Source organism: Ovis canadensis, chromosome 1 (genome assembly GCF_042477335.2).
Source record: "Ovis canadensis isolate MfBH-ARS-UI-01 breed Bighorn chromosome 1, ARS-UI_OviCan_v2, whole genome shotgun sequence".
NCBI classification, from domain to species: domain Eukaryota; kingdom Metazoa; phylum Chordata; class Mammalia; order Artiodactyla; family Bovidae; genus Ovis; species Ovis canadensis.
The window spans coordinates 42,595,535-42,620,041 of record NC_091245.1 but is presented as its reverse complement, the minus strand read 5'-3'; the positions used below and the strand labels follow the sequence as shown (position 1 = coordinate 42,620,041).

The 24,507-nt window shown below is 42.3% G+C and overlaps 1 protein-coding gene across 2 annotated transcripts in view; it reads right to left on the bottom strand.

Annotated features, from left to right (window-relative positions):
- The window catches only part of PDE4B (phosphodiesterase 4B), a 663,597-nt gene that overhangs the window by 103,191 nt on the left and 535,899 nt on the right, over positions 1-24,507 (bottom strand). For both annotated transcript variants that reach the window (XM_069593925.1, XM_069593935.1), the window contains one exon: positions 23,670-23,719. In XM_069593925.1, coding sequence (XP_069450026.1) covers positions 23,670-23,719 — 50 coding nt within the window. The remainder of the gene's footprint in view (positions 1-23,669; positions 23,720-24,507) is intronic.

The window sequence follows — 24,507 nt, the reverse complement described above, 5'->3', positions numbered from 1 at the left end:
CTCATGACCATTGAGTCAGTGATGCCATCCAACCATCTCACTTTTTTAGCTATTGTACCACTTTTTATCTATTGGAAATAATGCCGCTAAGAACATTTGTATTCAAGACGTTGTGTGGATATGTGTCTTCAGTTCTCTGTAAAGACACCTAACTGTGGAATTGGTGGGGTATATGGTAAACCTCTGTTTGACCTTTTAAGAACTCTTAGAGAGCTGTTTTGAGGCTTAAGTATTACACAGAAATGGTCCAGCCCAATGCTACACAGGGAGTAATGATCAATGAAAATTGTATGGTTGTTGTTGTTGCTGCTATTCTTTTAAGGAGGTTTCACTTTGTTTACCCTGGAGAAGGAAATGGCACCCCACTCCAGTACTCTTGCCTGGAAAACCCCATGACAGAGGAGCATGGTAGGCTACAGCCCATGGGGTTGCAAAGAGTCAGACACGACTGAGTGACTTCACTTTCACTTTTTATTTTGTTTACCATGTAGGTGAGGAGGCTAAAATAAAGCTCAGAAAGAGTATCAACTTGCTCAAGATCACACAGCTAACCAATAAACGAACTAGAATTTTCTCGCATGATTTCTAACTCCAAGTGTGACACTTTTTCCCACCACCATAGCAAACATACCGCATTAAACATCTTGAGGAATGCAGTTCTGACAACATGATCTCCTACCAAACAAATATCATCAGTGGCTCCGTGCTGCACGTAAAATAAATTTTCAGCTTGTCTGCTAGGTATACAAAGCCCCCTATTATTTTCCCACCAATATTTCCTTCCTACTCTACCACCACACAACCTCACCCTAACCTTCCTTCACGAATCTTTCAAGGTGACTTTTGTTGAGCTAATTCAGCCTATACTCTTTGGGCCACTATACCTTTGTTTGGGCATGATCTGCCTTCTTGAATGGTATTTTTCAACTTTTCCGTCTATGAAACCTTATCCATCCTGCAAGGCAGAGTTTAAATCAAATCTCCTCTCCTTTCCCATTTTAGTGGCTCAGGACAAAACTAACCAGGACTTTCCTAATCCACTGCATACAGTAGTTGTAATAGGTACTCAATGAACCCACTGACTTCAGCTGACATGACTGAAATAAGCCTAGCTGTGTAATGAATGATCCAGCTCTGGGAAGTACTAATTTTAAAAATTTCAATAAAAATGTATTTATTTATAAAATTCCTAGGTATAGCACAATACACAGTGGTGTTTGTTTAGAGGATGGAAGTGTCCAGAACACTCATGCTTCAGGCAAACTCTTATCACAGGCTTTTACATAACCATGTATGTTTGTTTACCCCACAAGACTGAGCTCCTCCAGAGAGGAAACTATGTTATTAACTCCTGTGTACCCATCACCCAGAACAATGTCTGATTCACATAGTGGTGAGTACTCACTGGGTGCTTTTAGAGCGAAATGAGTGAATGAATGAGAGGGTGAGTGAATGAGAGCATGAGGTGCTCTCCCTCCATCTGACACAGGCAGCCCATTAAAAGCAGGGAGTGCGCCACATAAACACTATTGATACTATGTACAGAATAGATAACGAATGAGAACATTCTCTATAGCACAGGGAATTCTACTTAATGCACTGCGGTGACCTAAACAGGAAGGAAGTCCCAAAGGGAGGGGATATATGCATATGTGTGACTGATTCACTTCCTTATGCTACAGAAACTAATATAACATTATAAAGCAACTATACTCCAACAAAAATTAATTTAGAAAATAAATAAAATTAGATAGCGCTCTCTTGTCTGATTTCAGAGTTCTAAAAGAGGTTTCTCCTTTAAGAATGACTCTTCTTGCCATTGGCTTACTGTTAACACTTCTTTTTCCAGAGGGCTCACCTGATTAAGTCAATAGGTATATATAAAGAGCATATAATAGTAACAAGAACAATGTTTCGGATTCAGTCATTACCCTGGGACTGGCACTATTTTAAGTGTTTTATATGAAGTAACTCACTGAATCTTCCTAACAACTCTGAGAGGAAGGTATTAAGATGAAGAAAACTACAATGAAGACTCTGAAGTATAAAGAAGGTTTAAGAAGTCATTATCTTATTAAGTAGTAGAACTGGGATCTTAATCAGGCAGCCTGGCTCCAGACTCTCCCGATGAGAATGCTTTTAACCTGAGGTGAGGGGCCACAACCCCTTCATTTTATTTCCCCAGCACTCAAAAGGACTTGATGGCCACTTGCTATTCTCTGTGCCGACTATGGCTGGCAGGGATTAAGAAAATAATACAGATACCCTGTGTTATGCAACAATAATATAGCCAAAGTCAGAGTGGGAAGTGGTGGAAGAAGCCCAGGTTTTGGAGCCAAACCCATGAGACCTTAGCTTGAACTTCAGATTCACCAGTAACTAGCTCAGGAGCTATTTCTTCTTGGACAAAAATTCATCCATCCCAACACCCACACACCACCATTTCTGGGCCAGGAGCCATTTTGGAAGTTTGAAAGTTCTGTAAGATTGAATTCTAAACTCAAAGATTCAAAATAATTCAAAATAAAGATGACTAAGTCTGAGGTTAAAAGATTTACCTCAGGTCACACACCTGGTTGGCAGCAGTACTAAACTTCAGCTTCCTGAGTTTCAGCCCAGTGCTCTTTCATTTAAGTCACACACTTTCATTTGAGGTAGGGAAGTTGAACAAAACACCATAAGAAGCAAATTATTCAAAACGGGACTTTCCAGAGCCAGCCTAGAATTGGACAGCTGCCTCCTTGTGTTCAAGTGAGGCACACCCCAGTTTCACTACAGATCTGAAATCAAACTCTCTCTCCTTGTGATGTAAGAGACTGGGGATGTCTTTCCAGCAGTGAGTAATGCCTCTGGAGAGAAGTCCCTCACTGCTCTACTCTGTCCTAAAGTTTCTCTTGCCTCCTCTCCCTCTTAGGACCTCCTTCTCAATACCCAAAAGGAATATATCTCAGTGAAGAAGCCTTATTCCTAGAACAGAGGAAGACACGGCCACTTCTCCATTCGCTCAATGATTTCCCTAGAGGGAGACATGGGCTTGAATCACATTTTCCTCTAGATTTTCTCACCAAGAATACAGAGAAAGTCATAAATTAAATGTAGCCTGGGAACAAGAAGGTATTTTCTGGAGAAAGTTGAACATGATTGAAGCAGCAGATGGAAACACCAAACCCAAGGAGTATGTACCTTTAAGGCAGGTACCAGTGTAGCCATCACCTGAGGCACTTTTACTTACCAGCTAACACAGAGGGCTAGTGCTAAGTATACAGCCTTGGGAAACAAGCCAGGGTAAAATGTCCTTTGTTACTAATTAAGTATCATTATATTACTAGTTACCCCCTTCACTGAGGCATGATTTCACTGATTTGAAAAAGGGATAATACTATGGCTTCTATATGGAGTTGATGATGAACTCATCAACATGAGAAAAGAGCTCTCATGTGCAGAGTTCCTAATAGCAAATTGTGGTACTTAGTAGGGGTTAAATGGACTTCCCTGGTGGTTCAGACGATAAAGTCTATCTACAATGCGGGAGACCTGAGTTCGATCCCTGGGTCGGGAAGATCCGCTGGAGAAGGAAATGGCAATCCACTCCAGTGCTATTGCCTGGAAAATCCCATGGACAGAGGAGCCTGATAGGTTACAGTCCATGGGGTTGCAAAGAGTCGGACATGACTGAGCGACTTCACTTTTCAGTAGGGGTTAAACAGTATGTTAATACTTCTACCCCATGCCCTATAATTGAAACACATGGTTTATCGAGAGTTTTCTGGAAACACACACTTTGGGGGCAGTCATAGAGATAAAGCTAATTAATCAAACCACTATTCTATCATTGATACCCCCAGTGCAAAAACATCTCAGAATTTCCCGCCCTTCTCCTGAATGAGAGAACCCTAAGTTAAACTGTCTACATATATCTGGACAAGTGCTCTTCCAACAGGGGAATGGAGAATAAACCCCTTCCCTGGAAGCTCAGCTGGTAAAGAAACCCCTTCTACTCTCTGCCCTATCTCTAATGGGGCAAATGGCTCCCAGACACAAAAATCTCTCTTGTAAACTCCACCCACTGTAATCTGCCTTTGCTTTCTGCCCTGGTAGCAGAGTGGTGAAAAAAGACTGTTTTCTGTCAGGCTAGAGAGAATTTCCTCCACAGAAACTTGAGGAGTCAGGCAGCGATGGGCATACGTGCGTTCTCAGTCGTGTCCAACTTTTTGCGATCCGGTGGACTGTAGCCCGCTAGGTTCCTCCGTCTATGGAATTTTCCAGGCAAGAATACTGGAGTGCGTTGCCATTTCCTATTCCAGGGGAATCTTCCCAACCCAACCAAGGGACTGAAACTGTGTCTCTTGCATTGGCAGGCGGATTCTTTACCACTGCACCACCTGGGAAGCTCTCAGGGATGCGAGGAAGGATCCCTCCAACAAATCAGCAAATAGAAAAAAGTAGCACATTCCAGTGCTGCAGAAAAAGAGGAGCTAGAGGTAAAGGTTTTTAGAACTTGAGTAAAACAAGTTACTCAAAACCTGAGGGAAAGGTAAGATTTGGTGGGGGCAGGGGGAGCTTAGTGAAAGGCTAATTCCTTAAACTCCAGAAAGTATCAACAGGTAAATAATTGGGTGAGAGCAATTCTTTATCACAAGATAAAAGAGAATTAGGAGGAAACTGCACCATGAAGGCAGGCCTGTAGGTCTGAGGCATTCCAGACAGGGAGCGGATCCAGCAGCCACGTGCCTTGGGATTAAATTACCAGGGATCTTACTGAGATGCAGAGCTGAGAGCAACCACTTGGAACCCTGGTGAACACAAGCCTGTGAACAGGGTGTGGAGAGCTGCCTGGTGCAAAAGTGCTCCGTCCAGGGGCTAGAGGCCTCAGTTCTGAATATCTGCCTCCTCTGTGACAAGAGCACAGGACTCAGAGGGAAATGGAGATAATGGAGATTTTATTTTAAATTTTCTACTGCTTTATTTTTTTGTTTTTATTTTATTATTGGAGTAAAATTGCTTTACAATGTTGCATTAGTTTCTGTAGTATAACAAAATGAATCAACTGTAAGTATACATATATCCCCTCCCTCTTGAGCCTCCTACCTTTCTCCCCTGCAACTCTCCCCTCTAGGTCATAACAGAGCACCATGCTGAGCTCCCTGTGTTATACAGCAGCTTCCCACTAGCTATTTTACACATGTGTGTGCTAAGTCGCTTCAGTCGTGTCCGACTCTTTGCTACCCATGGACTGTGGCCCACCTGCCAGGCTCCTCTGTCCGTAGAATTCTCCAGGCAAGAATACTGGAGTGGGTTGCCATGCCCTCCTCCAGGGGAATTTCCTAAGCCAGGGATCAAACCCCTGGCTCTTATGTTTCCTGCATTGGCAGGCGGGTTCTTTACCACTAGCACTCCCTAAGAAGCCCCAGGGGCATATATATGTCAATGCACTTTCGACAAGGAAGGAGTCCCAAGAAAGACCTGGAGAATAGGGTTGATAGTCAAATTTATATATTGTGTAAGAGGATATGAATGTTTCAAACTGCATTTGGTAGAAATAAGTACTATGCACAAAGAGGATTCCCACTTCACTTCTCCACTCCCATCACCCTGAGATATTTCAAGCCAAAATTAACTTCTTTTGGGATATGTCTCTCTATTAAGTCTAAGATCACTGGTTGCAGTCTCCAGAAATGGGGCACAAACTGACTGGCTTTCTTATACATCTTGTGAAACCCAAGGTTTTCTCTTTTCTTTCACAGCCACTCAGTGGAGAGAATTGTGAGAAGAATGGTAAGGTAGTGTCACAAATATGAGGCTCTGTGCTGCCACTGCCTGGATTCAAATTCCCACCACTTTGCACTTCTGTTCTTTCAAACTATCATGTGGTTTTCAAAGCAATTTTGGGAGCTGAGGGGCATGGTTATTTTACTGTGTTTGTGCCCAGTGGCATGTGGAATTTTAGTTCCCCAACCAGGGATTGAACCTGCACCCTCTGCATTGGAAGCATAGAGTCTTAACCACTGGACCATGAGGGAAGTCTCTATTTTACTGTGCTTTGAAAAAAGTCTCAGTAGGTCAGAAGAAATGTAAAGAGTTTTAGTTCTCTGAATCTTATATACTTATATACTTCAAATCTTGATTTGAAGTAGAGTTGGGCACAATTTTAGTAAGATTTCCAAGATGGAATTTTTATTTGTTGGTAGTCCTTGTGATGATTAGTTTTATGGGTCAACGTGACTAGGAATTAGCTATTTAATCCACACCAAATGTAGATTTTGTTGTGAAAGAATTCTATAGATGTGGTTAACATCCACAATCAGCGAACTTCAAGTAAAAGAGATTACTTCAGCTAATGTTGGTGGACCTCGGCTAGTCAGTTGAAGGTCTTAAGAACAAAAACGGAGGTTTTGCAGTAAAGGACAGATTCTGCCTCAAGACTGAAGCATTACTTTTTGCCTGAGTTTCTAGCATGCTCTGTGGATTTCAAACTTGCCGCAACTACATGAGGCAAATTCTCAGAATAGGGCTTCCCAGGTGGCACTAGTGGTAAAGAGCCCGCTTGCCAATGCAGGGAACATAAGAGACACAGGCTTGATCTCTGGGTCAGGAAGATCCCCTGAAAGAGAGCACAGCAACCCACTCCAGTATTCTTGCCTGGAGAATCCGATGGACAGAGGAGCTTGGAGGGTTACAGATCATGGGTGGCAAAGAGACACAACTGAGGCTACTTAGCAGGCACTCACACGTGCATGTATGCTGAATGGTGGCTCAGATGGTAAAGAATCCACCTGCAATGAAGGAGACCCTGGGTCAGGAAGTTCCTCTGGAGAAGGGACTGGCTACCCACTTCCATGGACAGAGAAGCCTGGTGGGCTACAGTCTCCGTGGGGTCGAAAAGAGTCTACACGAGCCAACTCCTCAAAATAAATCATAGGGTTGGCCAAAAAGTTTGGATTTTTCTGTAACAATCTATGAAAAAAACCAAACAAATGTTTTTGTTAGCCTAATAGGTACGTATATATGTATAAACATAGTTACCTATTGGTTCTATTTCTCTGGAGAATCTTGAATGATATGGAAAATATCTTTATATAGCTTTTTGTCTAGAGTTTTATTATCATTCAGTGCACAATAAAGATCAGATGTTTTGTCTTATCAAATTAGTATGTTCCCTCCCCGGGCTCCATGATAGTCCATCAAAAAAAAAAAAAGGGCATAAGAAATACATAAAAACCTACACAAATGGATAAAATGTAGAAAAAAACATAGGCCCATGGCTTAGAGAGGCAAAAAGGCAAAATGGTTGTCTGAAGAGGCCTTAAAAATAACTGTGAAGAGAAGAGAAGTGAAAGGCAAAGGATAAAAGGAAAGATATACCCATCTAAATGCAGAGTTCCAAAGAATAGCAAGGAGAAATAAGAAAGCCTTCCTCGGTGATCAATGCAAAGAAATAGAGGAAAACAGTAGAATGGGAAAGACTAGAGAGCTCTTCAGGAAAATAAGAGATACCAAGGGAATATTTCATGCAAAGATGGGCACAATAAAGGACAGAAATGGTATAGACCTAACAGAAGCAGAAGATATTAAGAAGAGGTGGCAAGAATACACAGAACTATACATAAAAGATAATCACAATGGTGTGATCACTCATCTAGAGCCAGACATCCTGGACTTTGAAGTCAAGTGGGCCTTAGGAAGCATAACTATGAACAAAGCTAGTGGAGGTGATGGAATTCCAGTTGAGCTATTTCAAATCCTAAGAGATGATGCTGTGAAAGTGCTGCACTCAATATGCCAGCAAATTTGGAAAACTCAGCAGTGGCCACAGGACTGGAAAAGGTCAGTTTTCATTCCAATCCCAAAGAAAGGCAATGCCAAAGAATGCTCAAACTACTGCACAGTTGCACTCATCTCACACACTAGCAAAGTAATGCTCAAAATTTTCTAAGCGAGGCTTCAACAGTACACGAACTGTGAGCTTCCAAATGTTCAAGCTGGATTTAGAAAAGGCAGAGGAACCAGAGATCAAATTGCCAACATCTGTTGGATCTGAAAAAGCAAGAGTTCCAGAAAAACATCCACTTCTGCCTTATTGACTATGCCAAAGTCTTTGACTGTGTGGATCACAACAAACTGTGGAAAATTCTTCAAGGGATGGGAATACCAGACCACCTGCCCTGCCTCCTGAGAAATCTGTATTCAGGTCAAGAAGCAGCAGTTAGAACTAGACATGGAACAACATTATGGCTCCAAATTGGGAAAGGAGTATGTCAAAACTGTATATTGTCACCCTGCTTATTTAACTTATAAGCAGAGTACATCATGAGAAATGCTGGATTGGATGAAGTCACAAGCTCTACTCAAGATGGCCTGGTGAAATATCAATAACCTCAGATATTGATGACACCACCGTTATAGCAGAAAGTGAAGAAGAACTAAAGAGTATCTTGATGAAAGTGAAAGAGGAGAGTGAAAAAGTTGGTTTAAAACTCAACATTCAGAAAACTAAAATCATGGCATCCAGTCCCAACACTTCATGGCAAATAGATGGGAAACAATGGAAACAGTGACAGACTTTTTTGGGCTCCAAAATCACTGCAGATGGTGATTGCAGCCATGAAATTAAAAGACGCTTGCTCCTTGGAAGGAAAGTTATGACCAACCTAGACAGCATATTCAAAAGCAGAGACATTACTTTGCCAACAAAGGTCCGTCTAGTCAAAGCTTTGGTTTTTCCAGTAGTCACGTATGGATGTGAGAGTTGGACTATAAAGAAAGCTGAGCGCCAAAGAACTGATGTTTTTGAACTGTGGTGTTGGAGAAGACTCTTGAGAATCCCTTGGACAGCAAGGAGATTCAAACAGTCCATTCTAAAGAAGATTAGTCTTGAATATTCATTGGAAGGACTGATGGTGAAGCTGAAACTCCAGTAGTCTGGCCACCTGATGTGAAGAACTGACTCATCTGAAAAGACCCTGAAACTGGGAAAGATTGAAGGCAGGAGGAGAAGGGGACGACAGGGAATGAGATGGTTGGATGGCATCACCGACTCAATGGACATGAGTTTGAATCAACTCTGGGAGTTGGTGATGGACTGGGAATATTGCATGCCGCAGTCCTTTGAGTTGCAAACAGTCAGACATGACTGAGAGACTTAACTGAACTGACAGTCTAAAGAACTATGATGTTTTTAAAAAGCAACATGGAACATGCATAGTTCAATATAATGTAATCAGAGTAGGCAATTAGGACATTCAGTTCAGTTCAGTTCAGTCACTCAGTCATGTCTGACTCTTTGCAACCCCATGGGCTGCAGCATGCCAGGCCTCCCTGTCCATCACCAACTCCCGGAGTTTACTCAAACTCATGTCCATTGAGTCAGTGATGCCATTCAGCCCTCTCATCCTTGGTTGTCCCTTCTCCTCCTGCCTTGAATCTTTTCCAGCATCAGGGCCTTTTCAAATGAATCAGCTCTTCACATGAGGTGGTCAAAGTATTGGAGTTTCAGCTTCAACATCAGTCCTTCCAATGAACACCTAGGACTGATCTCCTTTAGGATGGACTGGTTGGATCTCCTTGCAGTCCAAGGGACTCTCAGGAATCTTCTCCAACACCACAGTTCAAAAGCATCAATTCTTCTGCACTAAGCTTTCTTTATAGTCCAACTCTCACATCCATACATGACCACTGGAAAAACCATAGCCTTGACTAGACAGACCTTTGTTGGCAAAGTAATGTTTCTGCTTTTTAATATGCTCTCTAGGCTGGTCATAACTTCCTGCCAAGGAGCAAGCATCTTTAGGCAGGACTAACTGCATGAGGCTTTCCATAGGCCAATTTTGAGTCAGATTATGGGGACTGGGAATTCTCTGGTGGTCCAGCGGTTAGGACTCAGAGCTTCCACTGCAGGGGGCTGGAATTGGTCCCTGGTTGATGCAGCCAAAAAAAGAAAGGACTGCAAGGAAGATGGTTTAGAAATTTGAGGCGCATGGAGTGAGGGGTAAATCAGAAGGAGGCCTAGAAATGATCTGAAGGTGAAGAGACACAGGCTGATCAAACCTGCGATGAAAGAGAAAGAAATAATGGAAAACCAGGTCAGTGAGGACAGAGGCCCATTGTGTAGACAAAAAGCATGAGAAGAACCCTTTATTTTCCCCTGGGATAAAAACATAACAAACCAGCATGCATATGCATGCACGCATGCACTTGGCGTTGAGCTGGAGGATTGGGAGAGCTGAAGATTTCATTGTTTATTTGAGCAGGTACTCTGCACGGAGATGTAAAGGACCTGAGTGCCTAAGAGTGCCCAGCTGTACAAATACGTGAAGAGCCTCACCCCATGCTTATATACCACACTTAAGGTGTGTGCTGACTTTCTAGAACCCAGTCTCTGTTAGCCTGAGGCCCTAATAGCAATGCAGGGATGAAAAAGAAATCACGGTGACCTGTTATCTATAGGATTACTGGCTCCTCACTGGGACTGTCCTTCCAAAGCCAGCACACAGGGAACTCCGGAGGGTCAGCCTTGCCTTTGCCTTCAGAGACATCACATAGCTCAGGAAAATGAAGAAGCTCTTTAACGAGCCCAATTTTCTTTCCGTGCAGATGGTAATCCAGATTGGCATCTCAGATTGTGAAACAAATTTTTGTCCTGCAGATATTGTTTCAAGTTCCCCAAAGCTGGAACACCCAGGAAGCTGAAAGTCATTCAGTTTCTCTGTCACCCATAAGTGTGTGTGAGTGCATGCCCAGTGGCTCAGTCTGTCGTGTCTGACTCTTTGCAATCCCTGCAGCTTGACAGGCTCCTCTGTCCATGGAATATTCCAGACAAGAATACTGGAGTGAGTTACGATTTCCTTCTCTAGGGGATTTTCCTGACCCAGGCATCGAACCCCTGTCTCCTGCATTGGCAGGTGGATTCTTTACCACTGAGCCACCTGGGAAGCCCCTCCCATAAGCAAGTTCCTCCTTATCAGAATCTACCCCTGACTCAAGGAAGCCTATTTTTCCATGCATAGATAAGCCATCTTTTTCTCCTTTTACTTACAATTTGTTGTACTACCTCTCTTTCAGTGTTTGTTTTTTTCAATAAATATTATTTGAGCATCTGCTCTGTGCCAGGCACTGAGCATAACAGCTAATGGTTTAAGCAACCAAGAAATTAGATACTTATGATATACTAAGAATATTAACGTTTATTTAGTGCTTTCTGAGTGCCCTGGTGGCTCCAAAGGTAAAGAATCCGCCTGCAATTCAAGAGACCCAGGTTCAATCCCTGGGTCAGGAAGATTCCCTGGAGACAGGAATGGCTACCTATTCCAGTATTCTTGCCTGGGGAATTCCATGAACAGAGGAGCCTGGCAGGCTACAGTCCATGGGGTCACAAAGAGTCAGACACAACTGAGCGACTAACACTTTGTGAGTACCAGTCACTATTCTAGACACTTTACATAAAATAATTTAGCTCTCCTAACAATAGAATCCTATGCCAAAGTTCCTATTACTATCCCCATTGTACAGATGAGGAAACCAAGACCCAGAGACATTGAATTACCTATCTACAATTGTACAGAAAAAAAGGAATAGAACCAGAACTATTATAAACTCAGACAGGGTGGCTCCTGAGCTTGCCTTCTTAACCACGCAGGTGGACAGAAGGGTGAGGTGCTGAATATCCTGACATAGAAAGTATAGGTGTCAGGGAGCACATAGGAGGTGCGGGGAATGTAGACTTGTGTCTCAGAAAGGGCTGTATTTAGAGCTCAAATTAGATCATGTTAACCTCTTTCTCAAAATCCTTTAATGGCTCCCCATCTGGATTTAGAATAAAAGCTACACATTCAACCATGGCTTGCAAACGCTCTGTGCTGTCTGACCTCTCTGGCTTTAGTCTGTTAACTGTCACTCTTATTCATCCAGGTCTCTGTTTGCAGCACCTTTTAGGTGTTAATTACTGTCTCCACCCACCCAGCTCCTACTCAATGGTTAGGTCTCAAATTCAAGTCATTCATTTACAGAAGGCTTCCCGGTCCCCTCATCTACATTAATCCCAAGGATAACCAAGGGTAATGATAATCAGAGCAAACAGGAAATAATACTAAGTGGTAGGCAACATTCTAAACGCTTTACTTATAATACCATTTTAATTTTATAACAATCCTTACGGGAAGTACGAGTACTGTTCCCATTTTCACAGGTGAAAAACATAGGCAATATTATATAGCATTCTATACTTTTCTCCAACGATAATCAAATGTATAATAATACTTTTCTCCAAAGTGATAATCAAATGTATAATCACATGTGTATTCATTTCATATTTCCTGGGCTGTAAGCTCCACAAGGTCAGCATTTGAATTCAATAACATTATTGTATTCCCAGTGTCTAGTACAGTGTCTTGTAAACAGTAGATAAATAATAAATGCTTATTGAATACATGAATAACAGACATTATGAGATATTTCTCTTAACACTTACACTTTACAATAAAACAGGCAGGTGACAAAAGAATTAAGGAAAATTCTCTATTATATAGTCTTATTGAGGCTGCAGATAACAGCTTTTTTGATTGCTCTCCTGTTGTGAAATTCTTATCACCCACTTTCTGTTCGTTATAACATCTGAGGTTTAGAGGGTGGTGGAGGCCGGGCAGCATGGTCTAGACTAGAAGGAAGGCCATGCATGGGTTTTTAAGAAACACAAATCTAGGTTTCAGTTCTCACTTGATCACTTACTAACTGTGTGGTCTTGAGTAAGCCCCATACATCTGCTGAGCCTCCTTTTCTAAATCTGTGAAACAGGGACCACAGCCAAACAGTTCAGTTGGGAGAATTAGGTAAGAAAATGATGTCTACTGAGGGTGAGCACAGTGTCCGGCATGTACCAGGAGTTGCTCTCTGGAGATCAAAGGCAGGCATGTAGGGTGTTGGAAACGACCTAGCATATTGGACAAGCAGCACTAGCCACACTAGACCCTAGGACATGAAGCCCAGAGAGCAACTGAGGGGCAGGGCCAAAGGCTGCATTAGCTGACCTAGCTGTCTCCACGGATCAAATGAGCTGGACAGTCGCCATGCACCCAGCTCACTCTGAGAACAGTCAAGAAGCGGGTGGGAAAAGCACACAAACCTCCCTCAGAAGGGTCACTTTTGGTCCCTGTCAACAGCTCGGACTTGGAGTAAGTCAAGACAATAAACCAAGACAAAGATCCAGTGAGTTCTGTTGCCTGTTCTCTATTTCAAGGGGACAGTCCCTGCTTTGTTTCTCTTCTCTCTGGTGAAAGCGCTGTTCCCTGAAATGCTCCTGGCTTCCGAGAACAGCTCTGGAGGCAACTCCGTAAACTGCTGGCCAGGGTTTGATGAGAAGCAAGCAAGTCGAACTTACCCTGCCCCATCCCCCAGGGTTACTTGGTTTTAAGGATGCAGGAGGGAGAAAAGGGAACACAGATGGTCCTCTTCCTTCCTCCTTCATCTCCCAATGTCCATATTCATCCCTCTCTAGGCCAACCTGACCTTCTCATCTCCCTCCCTCCCAATAAAGAGGAGAGAAGTGGGTAGGTGGCACGGGGGTATTGAGAGGGGCATAAAAGTCTTTCCAAATGGAGTCAAAGCCCCTGTGATGCTGACTCTGCTAGTGGGTTCTGTCTTCTCCCCAAACAGAAACTTTGCACAAGCTCGTACGGCTGTTCTCTGCTGAGCTCTGTGGGCTGAAGAACCTGCACCCCTGCGGGTTTGTGCCCAGACCTGAACATGCATTTATGTACAACCGTGATGGTTGTGTAGCTGTAATTATTCTGTCCTACAAAGTGAAGTGAAGTCTTTTCAGATTTATGCAAACGAAAATTTTCACTTGACTAAGATCCAGTTTCCGCCTGCATGCTGAGTCGCTTCAGTCATGTCCGACTCTGCGACCTGACGGAGTGTAGCCCACCATGCTCGTCTGTCCATGGGATTTTCCAGGGAATAACACTGGAGTGGGTTGCCGTGACCTCCTCCAGGGGATTTTCCTGACTCAGGAATCAAATCCGTGTCTCTTGCGTCTCCTGCATTGGCAGGTGGATTCTTTACCACTAGCACCTCCTGGGAAGCCCCAGGATCCGGTTTGTGCATGCATGCTAAGTCGCTTCAGTCATACCTGACCCTTTGTGACCCTATGGGCTGTAGCCTGCCAGGCTCCTCTGTCCATGTTTATCAGCATGCTAGTTGGACATTCTTCTTTGCAGTCTGTTTTTAAGAGAAAGAGCCACACTTGTGTCCAGTTACATGTGGGAACAGGTCCATTCTGCCACTAGCCCTCTTAGCTTTCCACTGTATTTTCTGGAGAATCCTACCTTCAGCTCTAAATCTATTTCCATATATGGAAAGTTTCAGTTTCATGGTTTCAGGGTGTAAGAATCTTTCAAAAAAGAGATTGTTTTCTAGATTGTATTACTGTGAAAGAGAAGTTGGTCAGAAAATTTTAAAAAGACCTCAACAAAGCTTTCTGTTTTGGTTTCCTACTAATGCCAGCAGGCCTGGGCTCTCTCCTGTCACATACTGACCAGCTGCTCTGTCCTGGGTGCTATGGGAAGTGTGTTACACAATACTTAGAATACCGACACTAATATTGACACTTCTGAAGTGCCAGGAGCTATTCTAAGTGTTTCCCATTGGTTTGTGTATTCAATTCTTACAACCAATATATGAGCTCTGTACAATATCCGTCCCAATTCTGGAGAGGAGACAATTGGGACATTGTCCTAAGGTCACACAGTGGTGGAGCTGAGATTTGGGAGAGGCAGTCTGGTTCCAGAATCTTTACTGTTAATCCCTATGCATAGTTTTTCTCATTTAGTCCATACAGAATTCCTATGAGATAGAATACTAAGATAGCCATCTTCCAGATAAGAAAAGTGAGTCTCAGTTTCCTGAAAGGTTGACCCATGATCTCGCGCTAACTCAACTCAATATAGTGAGTTCCTACCTTGTGCCAGGCTCTAGCTAGACAGGAAGAGCATAGTATAGCATGAGAAACTGGTCATGTTTAGTTGTTTTCATTTTTTTCATTTCTTTTAACACCGTCACTTCTTGCTGAAGTGATGGATAATAAAGAGTTCATTTTGAGGGAAGAAAAGTCATCTGTAGGCAAGATTAGCCAGGAGTGCTTGCACTGGGCACATGCCTGAGAGCCAGAAGATAATTAAGCTTGCCTGAATGAGGCCAACTATGAGCCTCAGCATCCTTCCAATTCTTTCTGATTCAGGAATGAGCATTTACTCATTTGTCTTTGTTCATTTCATAAACATTTATTAAGCATCTACTACATTCCAGACTTTATTCCATAAACTGGTGATATAAAAAAAGAGGACTCATACTTGATTTGGCCATTCTTAGTTTAGAAGAAGAGAAAATGAAAATAAAGATTACAGCATGACATGATAAGTGCAGTGGTAAAGAACTGACTGGCCAATTCAGGAGACACAAGAGACATGGGTTTGGTTCCTGGCTTGGGAAGATCCTCTGGAGTAAGAAATGGCAACCCACTCCAGTATTCTTGCCTGGAAAATTCCATGGACAGAAGAGCCTGGAGGGCTACAGTCCATGGCGTCATAAACAGTTGGACACGAACAAGCACACACACACACGACAAGTACAATAATTGAGATTTTGAGCTAATAAGATAATAATTGAGAGTGGTTTGGGTGAGTTGCAGAAGATTGCATATATGCTGACGTCTGAATGACAAAAACTGCACTTTCCAGATGGGAATGGATAAACAAACTCTTGAGTCTGCCCACAGTGCAGGAGACCCAGGTTCGATCCTTGGGTTGGGATGATCCCCTGGAGAAGGAAATGGCAACCCACTCCAGTATTCTTGCCTTGAAAATCCCATGGACAGAAGAGTCTGGCAGGCTACAGTCCATAGGGTCCCAAAAAGTCGGACATAATGACTAAACCACAAACCAAAGGAACTCTTATTTACTAAGCACATACTAGCTATCAGGCCCTGCATTGTGACTATATATTTAGTTTAATCCAATAACCAGAGAGAATAAAGAACTCATTCACCATGACCAGGTAAGAAAATCCCTGAGCTGAACATGTGAATATTTTGGGGAAAGGGCAACTCGGGCATAGGGGACAGCATGTACAAAGGCAGGAAGGCAAGAAGACCCTGGTGTAGTTGAAGGACAGTATGTTCAGTGCATCTCAGCCATCAGCTGTGCATGGGGGCAGGCGGGAGATGAGGACAAAGAAGGAATTAGAAGCAACATCCTGAAAGACTTTGCATAACTGGTAAGAAGTAAGGATCTTATCCTGAAGGTGAAGGTTAACCAACTCAGAAAACAGCATAACTGGGTTTTTAAAGAATAATTCTAGTACCAGAATGAAGAGTGGATTGAAGTGGGGAAAGATGAAAGATAATAAACAAAGTTGTAAGGTCCCTACAATGGCTTGCTGCTGCTGCTAAGTAGCTTCAGTCGTGTCCAACTCTGTGCGACCCCATAGATGGCAGCCCACCAGGCTCCGCCATCCCTGGGATTCTCCAGGCAAGAATGCTGGAGCGGGTTGCCATTTCCTTCTCCAATGCATGAAAGTGAAGTTGCTCAGTCGTGTCTGACTCTTTGTGACCCCATGGACTGCAGCCCACCAGGCTCCTCCATCCATGGGATTTTCCAGGCAAGAGTACTGGAGTGGGGTGCCATTGCCTTCTCTGCTACAATGGCTTAGGAAGGGAAAATGAAGCATTAAACTGAAGGAGAGGAAATTGAGAAGGAAAGGAGGGGATATGATCAGAGGAAATGACTATAAGAATTGTCTGTGGGAGGCAAGGAGAGATATTAAAGACAGTGAAGAGCCACTAAAGCCTGGAATGTGGGAAAAAGAGCAGTGATGGAAGGGCGGATGGGTCTGGGCCTCCGGATGAACCCAAAGGGGTTACTAAAGGTGACTGGATGTCTGGCATTTCTGTACATACTTGCTGAGAAGTATGTACACACTTACTGATAAGGAGTGCAAGGAGGAAAGGGACAGGGCGAGGCATCAAGATGAGTGCTAAGCCAACATGGAGGGTTGGGCAACCAGATATGAAGAAAGCTGTCTGCTCAAGATGGCTCCAACTCTAGACTGGGAGGGGGAGAGAGAAAGTCCAGGTGTGAGGGGAAAATTTGGCTCCGAGTCCCGGGGCTCTCCAGGTTAATAGAGCTGTCAAGAATACACAGAGACAGCTGTTTCTTGAAGGGCTCTCTCCGACACGCTGGGGAGCTGCAAGACCAGGCTTGAGGCAGGCAGCAGCTGGGGTTTGGGAGGACACAGGCATGTGGGCAGGACTCTGCAGATGAGGTGGCTGAGAGAAGTGATTCTTTCTTCCCAGCCTCCTTCACCCTTTGCTTCAGAGCCCCAGCGCCACAGCAGCATGCAGGCTGCATAGAGATTGATTCATAGATGAGGGGCTGCAGCTAGAAGCCACACAGAAGTAGCAGAGAGGACAGAATTGTGTGTGTGTGGGTGCGTGTGTGTATGTGTGTGCAGGAAACTGTCTTATTCAGGGAACTACCAAGCAAAGTCTTACAGGCAGACAATAGTGAGTTACCTAGATAATTTATGCCACCAAATAAACACCAGGACAGGCTGTGTCCAGCTAAAGGTGACACATTTTTAAAAGTGGGGTGTCTCCCTTAGGAGTCTCAATGACAGGAGATGGTTTAGCATACAAAAGCTTCAGGCAACAATACCTATGAATCTACCAGAGCCTACTGTAACCAAAGAGAAAGAAAGGCCGGAACTAAAATGCAAAAGAAAGAAAAAAACTGTTTGGAGATAGGTCTGTTACAGTATAAACTTTTCCCTTTCTCTGGCGCACTGCTGTAGCAAAACCTGATGGTTGTCTTTGTAAAAAACGTGTCTGTATCTAGGTCCCTGGCAGTGATTTGCCTCTGGGAGGGCCAGCAATCTATTTAATGACTCCATTGACGTCAATAGCATAACTGAAATACTTACTAACATGCATGATTCCAACTTTGAGGGGGGAGGGTGGGTGGATGGTGTTTCTCAGCAGTACAAAAACACGAAGTGGAGTCAAGGTGGAATGGACTCCAGTCTTTTCAGCAAGTGAAGATGAGATGCTAGGGGTCTCATCAATTCCATTTAATGGGAAGAAACATTCACACTAAATTTAGAAACTAATTTCCAACTAGTGGAATAGCCTTTAATAAGCAGGGTATTATTTTTGGTAATGTTTGCTCAAGGGTAACATTTTAACCATTAGCACTTTAGTTCACTTGTCAGTGTTTTTTGCAACTTACCCTTACCTAATTTTAGACACATAGGGAATAATTGCAAATCCATATAAATAGCTCAGTGTTGATGCGCGGAGATAAATGTATACAGGACAGCTAATTCAGACAAAAGCAATTCTTATAAAACAGCCATTTGGGGAATTATTCTTGGAATGACAAGGGCTTTTCTAGTGCATCTGCCCTAACGTTTTGTATGCAGACTGGCTAAACACTCAAGGTGAATACTTAGGGCAAAAAAACAGTCCAGACCATACAACATTCAGAACAAAGAAAAAAAATAATCTGACATTATTAGCTTTTAATTTTTCTGCTTTCCTCTCTTACTTTCTCTCTCTCATTCTTTCTTTTTCTTTGTGCACGCATGCTAAGTTGCTGTAGTTGTGTCTGACTTTTTGCAACCCCATGGGCTGTATAGCCTGCCAGGCTCCTCTGTCCATGGGATTCTCCAGGCAAGAGTACTGGAGTGTGTTGCCATGCTCTCCTCCAAGGGATCTTCCTGACCCAGGGGCTGAACACATGTCTTTTCAGTCTCCTTCATTGGCTGCTGTTGCTGTTAAGTCACTTCAGTCATGTCCAAATCTGTGAGACCCCATGGATGGCAGCCCACCAGGCTCCCCTGTCCCTGGGATTCTCCAGGCAAGAACACTGGAGTGGGTTGCCATTTCCTTCTCCAATGCATGAAAGTGAAAAGTGAAAGTGAAGTCGCTCAGTCGTGTCCGACTCCTAGTGATCCCATGGACTGCAGCCTACTAGGCTCCTCTGCAGTGGGATTTTCCAGGCAAGAGCAGGCAGGTTCTTTACCATTAGCGCCACCTGGGAAGCCCCCTTTCCTTTGTAATTCCCTCCAATTTCTCCTTTGTCATGCTGGCCACAGCCTGTGGTAACAAAATTGATTTTATTAGTATTTGTCCATAAGTGTTGTAACCCTGCTTGACATTTCTTGCTTAATGTGAAAACCAAGTTCTGCTTGTGTTGGGCTTCATTTCCAGTCATCTGACTCAGATCAGCTCTCAGGCCACTGCTGTGTTTCTCAAAGAGCCCTTCACTCGTGCACACACAGTCTATCTCTCAGTCTAGGCTCTGGCTGCTCTGGCAAAAATTGAGAAATGAATCAAGATCATGACTTTCTGAATTTCTTACTTTTTGAGTTACTCCAAGGTAACTCATGGAGCCTCTTGTTTGCTCCTCAAATAGACCCTGTGTCTGACACACCGACATGAACCTCCGGGGGGATGTTCATAATCCAGCAAAGACATGGAAGAAATTCATATTGAGAAATAGGCTTCTTAGGAGAAAGCTTCTTCTGTTTTATCAACCAGTAAAAAGCCATTTCCTCCCTAGAGTGTCCTGGAAGACACGTTTTAGAAGAAATGGATTCCCATGAGTACTAAAAAATATTAATTAAGTCTGTTTCTCACTTAGGCCAACCTATTTCAGACTTGCTGGAAAGCCCTATATTATCTCATCCTATTTCTCCATTCACAGGCTTTTCTTGAAATACAACTAATTGACTGGTTGAAAATCCCCATGAATCGAGATTGTGGATAGCCAAGGTGAGAGAGACTTTGGGTCTGCAGCAGTCTAGCCTGAAGTCCTCAATGCAATTCTCTAATCATCTTTGTGACACAGTTTGCTGTCATTTCCGATGACCCATGGCCTTGGGGGCTATTGTTTACAACGTTATATGGGTGATGTTCCTGCTCAAATACATTCATTAATAAATTTTGGAAGAATAAAATTAGCATCAAATATTTCACCTTACACATTGATTTGGCTGCTAAAGTGCTCTATATATGATTTTGTTGTTCAGTTGCTAAGTTGTGTCTGATTCTTTGCAACCCCATGGACTGCAGCATGCCAGGCTTCCCTGTCCTTCACTACCTCCTGGAGATTGCTCAAACTCATGCCCTTTGAGTTGGTGATGCCATCTCAATATAATATGCAATATCATATAATACATCATATATGACACATATTATTAAAAATCAAGTCACATTTATACTACTCAGAAGTGCTGGCCATTGAAAGGAATACTTCCCTAATCCTTTTGCAAAGCAAAGATCATTCTGTAAATGGAGTGAACACTTAATAATTTATCCTTTCAGTATCTTCTTACTTTCATGATATACCAGTGATCACTACTGAAATCCATGCAAAAGCAAGGGATGGTTTGGGCAGAAAAACTGGAACATTTATCACAGACACACACACAGACATATTGATTTTCCTCAATTATCTTTTTTCTTCTTTTGAAAACAATTCAGGGGCCTGATATTCTAAGAATTACTTCAACTTTCCATTTTGAATGTATACAGATGACAGAACCTTAGCTCCTGCCTTGTGCTGGAGTGTTATTTTTCAGTTCTATTTTTTGCCCTTTCTGTTCCAGTCCTTACATATCATGTAGAAAAGGCCTGGAATTCATGCCTGCGAAAAGGCAAAATGTGATAAAAATTGAGATGCTCATTAAACTTCGTAGCATCAACATTTTCAACACCCCCAGGAGGATTTACTACATTTTCTCCTTAATGCAGGAGCATATGATTTCCACATTGCTCTATTTTCTGGGTTTTAAATCCTCTATTATTCTACTCTGGCTTTCCTATTTAAAGCACAAAATGTCAACTTTTTAGGTTTAAGTTTTTTTGTTCAAAACCTATAAGAATGACCATAGAGATTTAGATCATACAGCTATAGAGTATGTTTCAAACTTCTTTCAATTTTGATGTAATAACTGATTTTTTTAAAAAATAGTAAAAACACACAGTTGAATACTTTTTATAGCCATGGAGATAAAATACTGACTCATTATTAAAATTTAATTTATGAGCTTTTTCCTTAAGATAAAGTCCCCAAACTTTATGTAGTTCTCCTGTTCAGTTTAATTTTTACCTATCTTCCTGCTATGTGAAAATAACCATGCAGAAGCATCTTAAATGATAAGGTGATGAATAAGGTATAGACAGCCCTTGCCTTCAATAAGCTCCAATGAAGGAGGCATACAAGCCACAAATTGTAGTATATTCTAGAATGGAATTCTTTCCATAGCACACAAAAAAGGGAACAATTACATTGATTCTTTTTTGTTTTTTTTTTTAACACTGAGGGAAAAGGTATTGCAGACTGAGAGGCTGGATTTGACTTCCCTCATGAATTTACTCAGTTACTGATCAATTTGTAAGAGCAAATGTACCAGTTTAACCAGTTTTTGACAAATAATTTTTAAAATAAATTCCATTTCCTTCATTTAGATTCTTTAAAAAAAATGTTTTTAAAAGTAAAATAAAGGTTTCCTCTGGCTTTTCTCCGTCACTGTGTTAAACTTGCTTTTTGCACAAAAATATAGTTACCTAAGTCAGCCAGACTTTCACAACAACTGGTTGTTGTTAAATCTGTTTAAATTATTGTGGGTTTCATGTATCTTTTATCTTAGATTTCAATAGAAATGCATAAGGTCAGCATTAGTGCTAATAAATGAAAACCTAATCTCATTATCATCATAAATAATTTTTTAAAGTAGCACCCCAGTTTTCAATTTTTTTGTGCTGCAAGCCACTTGTTTTTCATTCCCCTTTAAAGTTTCTACTTAAACACACCTCTTTGTCATATGCTGATAAATATTAAAATAACAGGAAAAATCTGCTTGACTTATTTAAGCTGATAATAAGAACAAAACACAGGATGTGTGTGTCCTCCTTCCTTTTTTGACTGTGGTTAAGCGTTAAGAAGGTTTTGAAACCTATAATTACGTAATAATTGGTATCACTACATTCTTTTCCCAATGAAAAGTCAGGATTTTTGTAGTTTGCCACAAAGACAGACAAAAACAAATTGCCTAAGTATTATTGTCATTTCTTTGGTCCATTGTTTTAAAAGAATTTAGCAAAAGAACTCTCCAGTTGCCAAGCTGTATTGTGCCAATAATCACAACGTGATCTTTCCAACAGTATCTTTGGCTAATGAGCTAATTTATAGAACTTGAAATATCACATATTTTCCTAATGTTTGTCAGTATTCATTATAAGAAAAAGAAAACATAGTTTAAAGATTCAAATTGCTGTCAAAAGCATCTTGGGAAATTCGGCTAATAGAAATGGGAGTGACAGTGTCTCACGAGTGGGCAAAGATGATGAAATGATAGGAGTTTCAAAACTACCCGCTTTGATCTCCAAGTATGTAACACCAGTTATACGTTAAAACACTCTATTTAGTTTCTTTTCATAAAACTTCTAAAGGAAATAGTACATCAGCACATCAAGGTTTTTAAAGTTCATGGATAGATTACCATTTTCTTTAATTTCATGTCTTGGGACTTGACGTTACTTAATATCTTCCTTTTATTCTTGTTCTCAATCTTTTTCTCACAAAATTATTTTTAAGGCATGTACCATAAATACTTCAGAAGCCAATGAGCCAATGGGACCCCCAGCTTTTGTTCTCTACTTTTAAAAGTTGGACTTGTGTATTATTTCTGTTATATGTATGACCATCACACCAGCAAGAAAACACAGCATCTGAGCAAGAAAGATCATAAGAATAAAGCAAAGGGTAACACAGAAACCTATGAGGCAACATTAGGTGTTAAATGGAAACACAGACGCCTATGAGGCAACATTAAGTGTTAGGTGATCTCAGCATGAGTTCATCTGACTTGTTTCTCCTGTGGTTCTACTCAAGTCCACTGCTCTACTAGTGGGAGAGATTCAAGAGGAAAATCTCCATTTCCCACTTTAAAACAATGGCATCTAGCTGGTTGCATCTTATGCAAGAAGAATCTCATGCTCAGCACATCTCCAAGACAGATGTTCCTTCAATGTGGCCCTTCCTCTCTGCAGCTCTCAACTCCATGTGAGAAGCATATGCACAGCATTAACAAAACAAGAGGTTAGGTTTCTTTTTTAAAAAAACACCTTTGAGGAACAAAGTTGGATGACCTCCAAGGGAAATGATTTGTGACCTGGAAAAAGCCTTTGGTTTCACACCTGGAAAGGATATAGATTCAAGTGGGATGTATAGTTGACGCTAAGAGGAAAACCACTAACATTCACTGCAGGGCCCTTAGGCCAATGCGGGGGCACCTGGGGCCTTTGAGGTTAGCTCCCCCGGAGTTCACTGGGGCCGGCAAGCTGAGGTCAAGGTTGCACTCTGGCTCTGGTTCCGGGAAGCAGCATGACCACACATCCATCACATTCTGAAATCGGAGGCGTGCATACGATGGGAAAGTTATTTAATGCTGCTTTTCATTTGGTTTCACGTGGACTACAGTAAAGTTCCAGTCTGCCTTTGAAAAAAGTCACCAAGAGATAGATTGGGAGCAAACAAATGCTATTATTCTAGAAAAGGGTCTAGAAAAGAGGTACATTTATTATTTTGAAATATGGAGATAAGTCTGATGACATGGCTTACCTGGCAAGTTGACTCTGGAGACAGATGGCTGACCAGCAGCTGGAGACCTCCTATGGAGAGGGAGAGAAAAGAAGGCCTGAGTCTCTGTAAGAATACCCTTCCCTGCACCCCCTGATCATGGAGGAGTTTTCCAGGTCAGAATGAGCTATCAAATGACATCATGCCATCTCCGGAAGGCAGACTCCTGTAACTCGGATGATGACTGTGATTCTCACATCCAGATGGCCTGGAATTTCCCTCTGCCCAGCCTCCTGGATGCTCCAACACTCCAGGAAGGAAGTCATTTACTCCAGGTCCCTAACCAGTCCTTCTGTTTTAGATTTCCCTGCCCCAGGTGGCCCTTGAAGTTGATACACTTGATCAGAAATGACATCAAATGTAAGAGCAAATCTCAACTCCTTTGGGCAGTGCTTGAAGGAGAGGGACACTTAGACGTGAATCGGTCCAGGTCTCCCATTTTTACACCTTAGAAACCTGAGAGCAGAAGAAGTGAAGTCACTTACCAAAGATCCCTGAGCCATTAGGAACAGTCATCCAGGTGGCTTAATTTACGGAAAGGTCTTTTCATGGTAGAACTGGGCATTTTTCTTGGCCTACTCAAGTTGAGAGTCAGATGAAGCAAGCAGATAAACCCATGCCCCACAATTACAGGGGTTCTTTCTCCTTTTCTTTCTTGTTTTCATTTCTTCTTTATTCATCTTTTATATCACCTGCCCACAAACCCTAATTTTCTTGCCATCCTTCTCATGCTTTGCCAGGCTCTCCAGGATTCCCGGTGAATTGTTGGAAAGCCTCCCAGAAACAGGAATGAGCAGCGGCCCTCAAGCTTTAGGGTGCA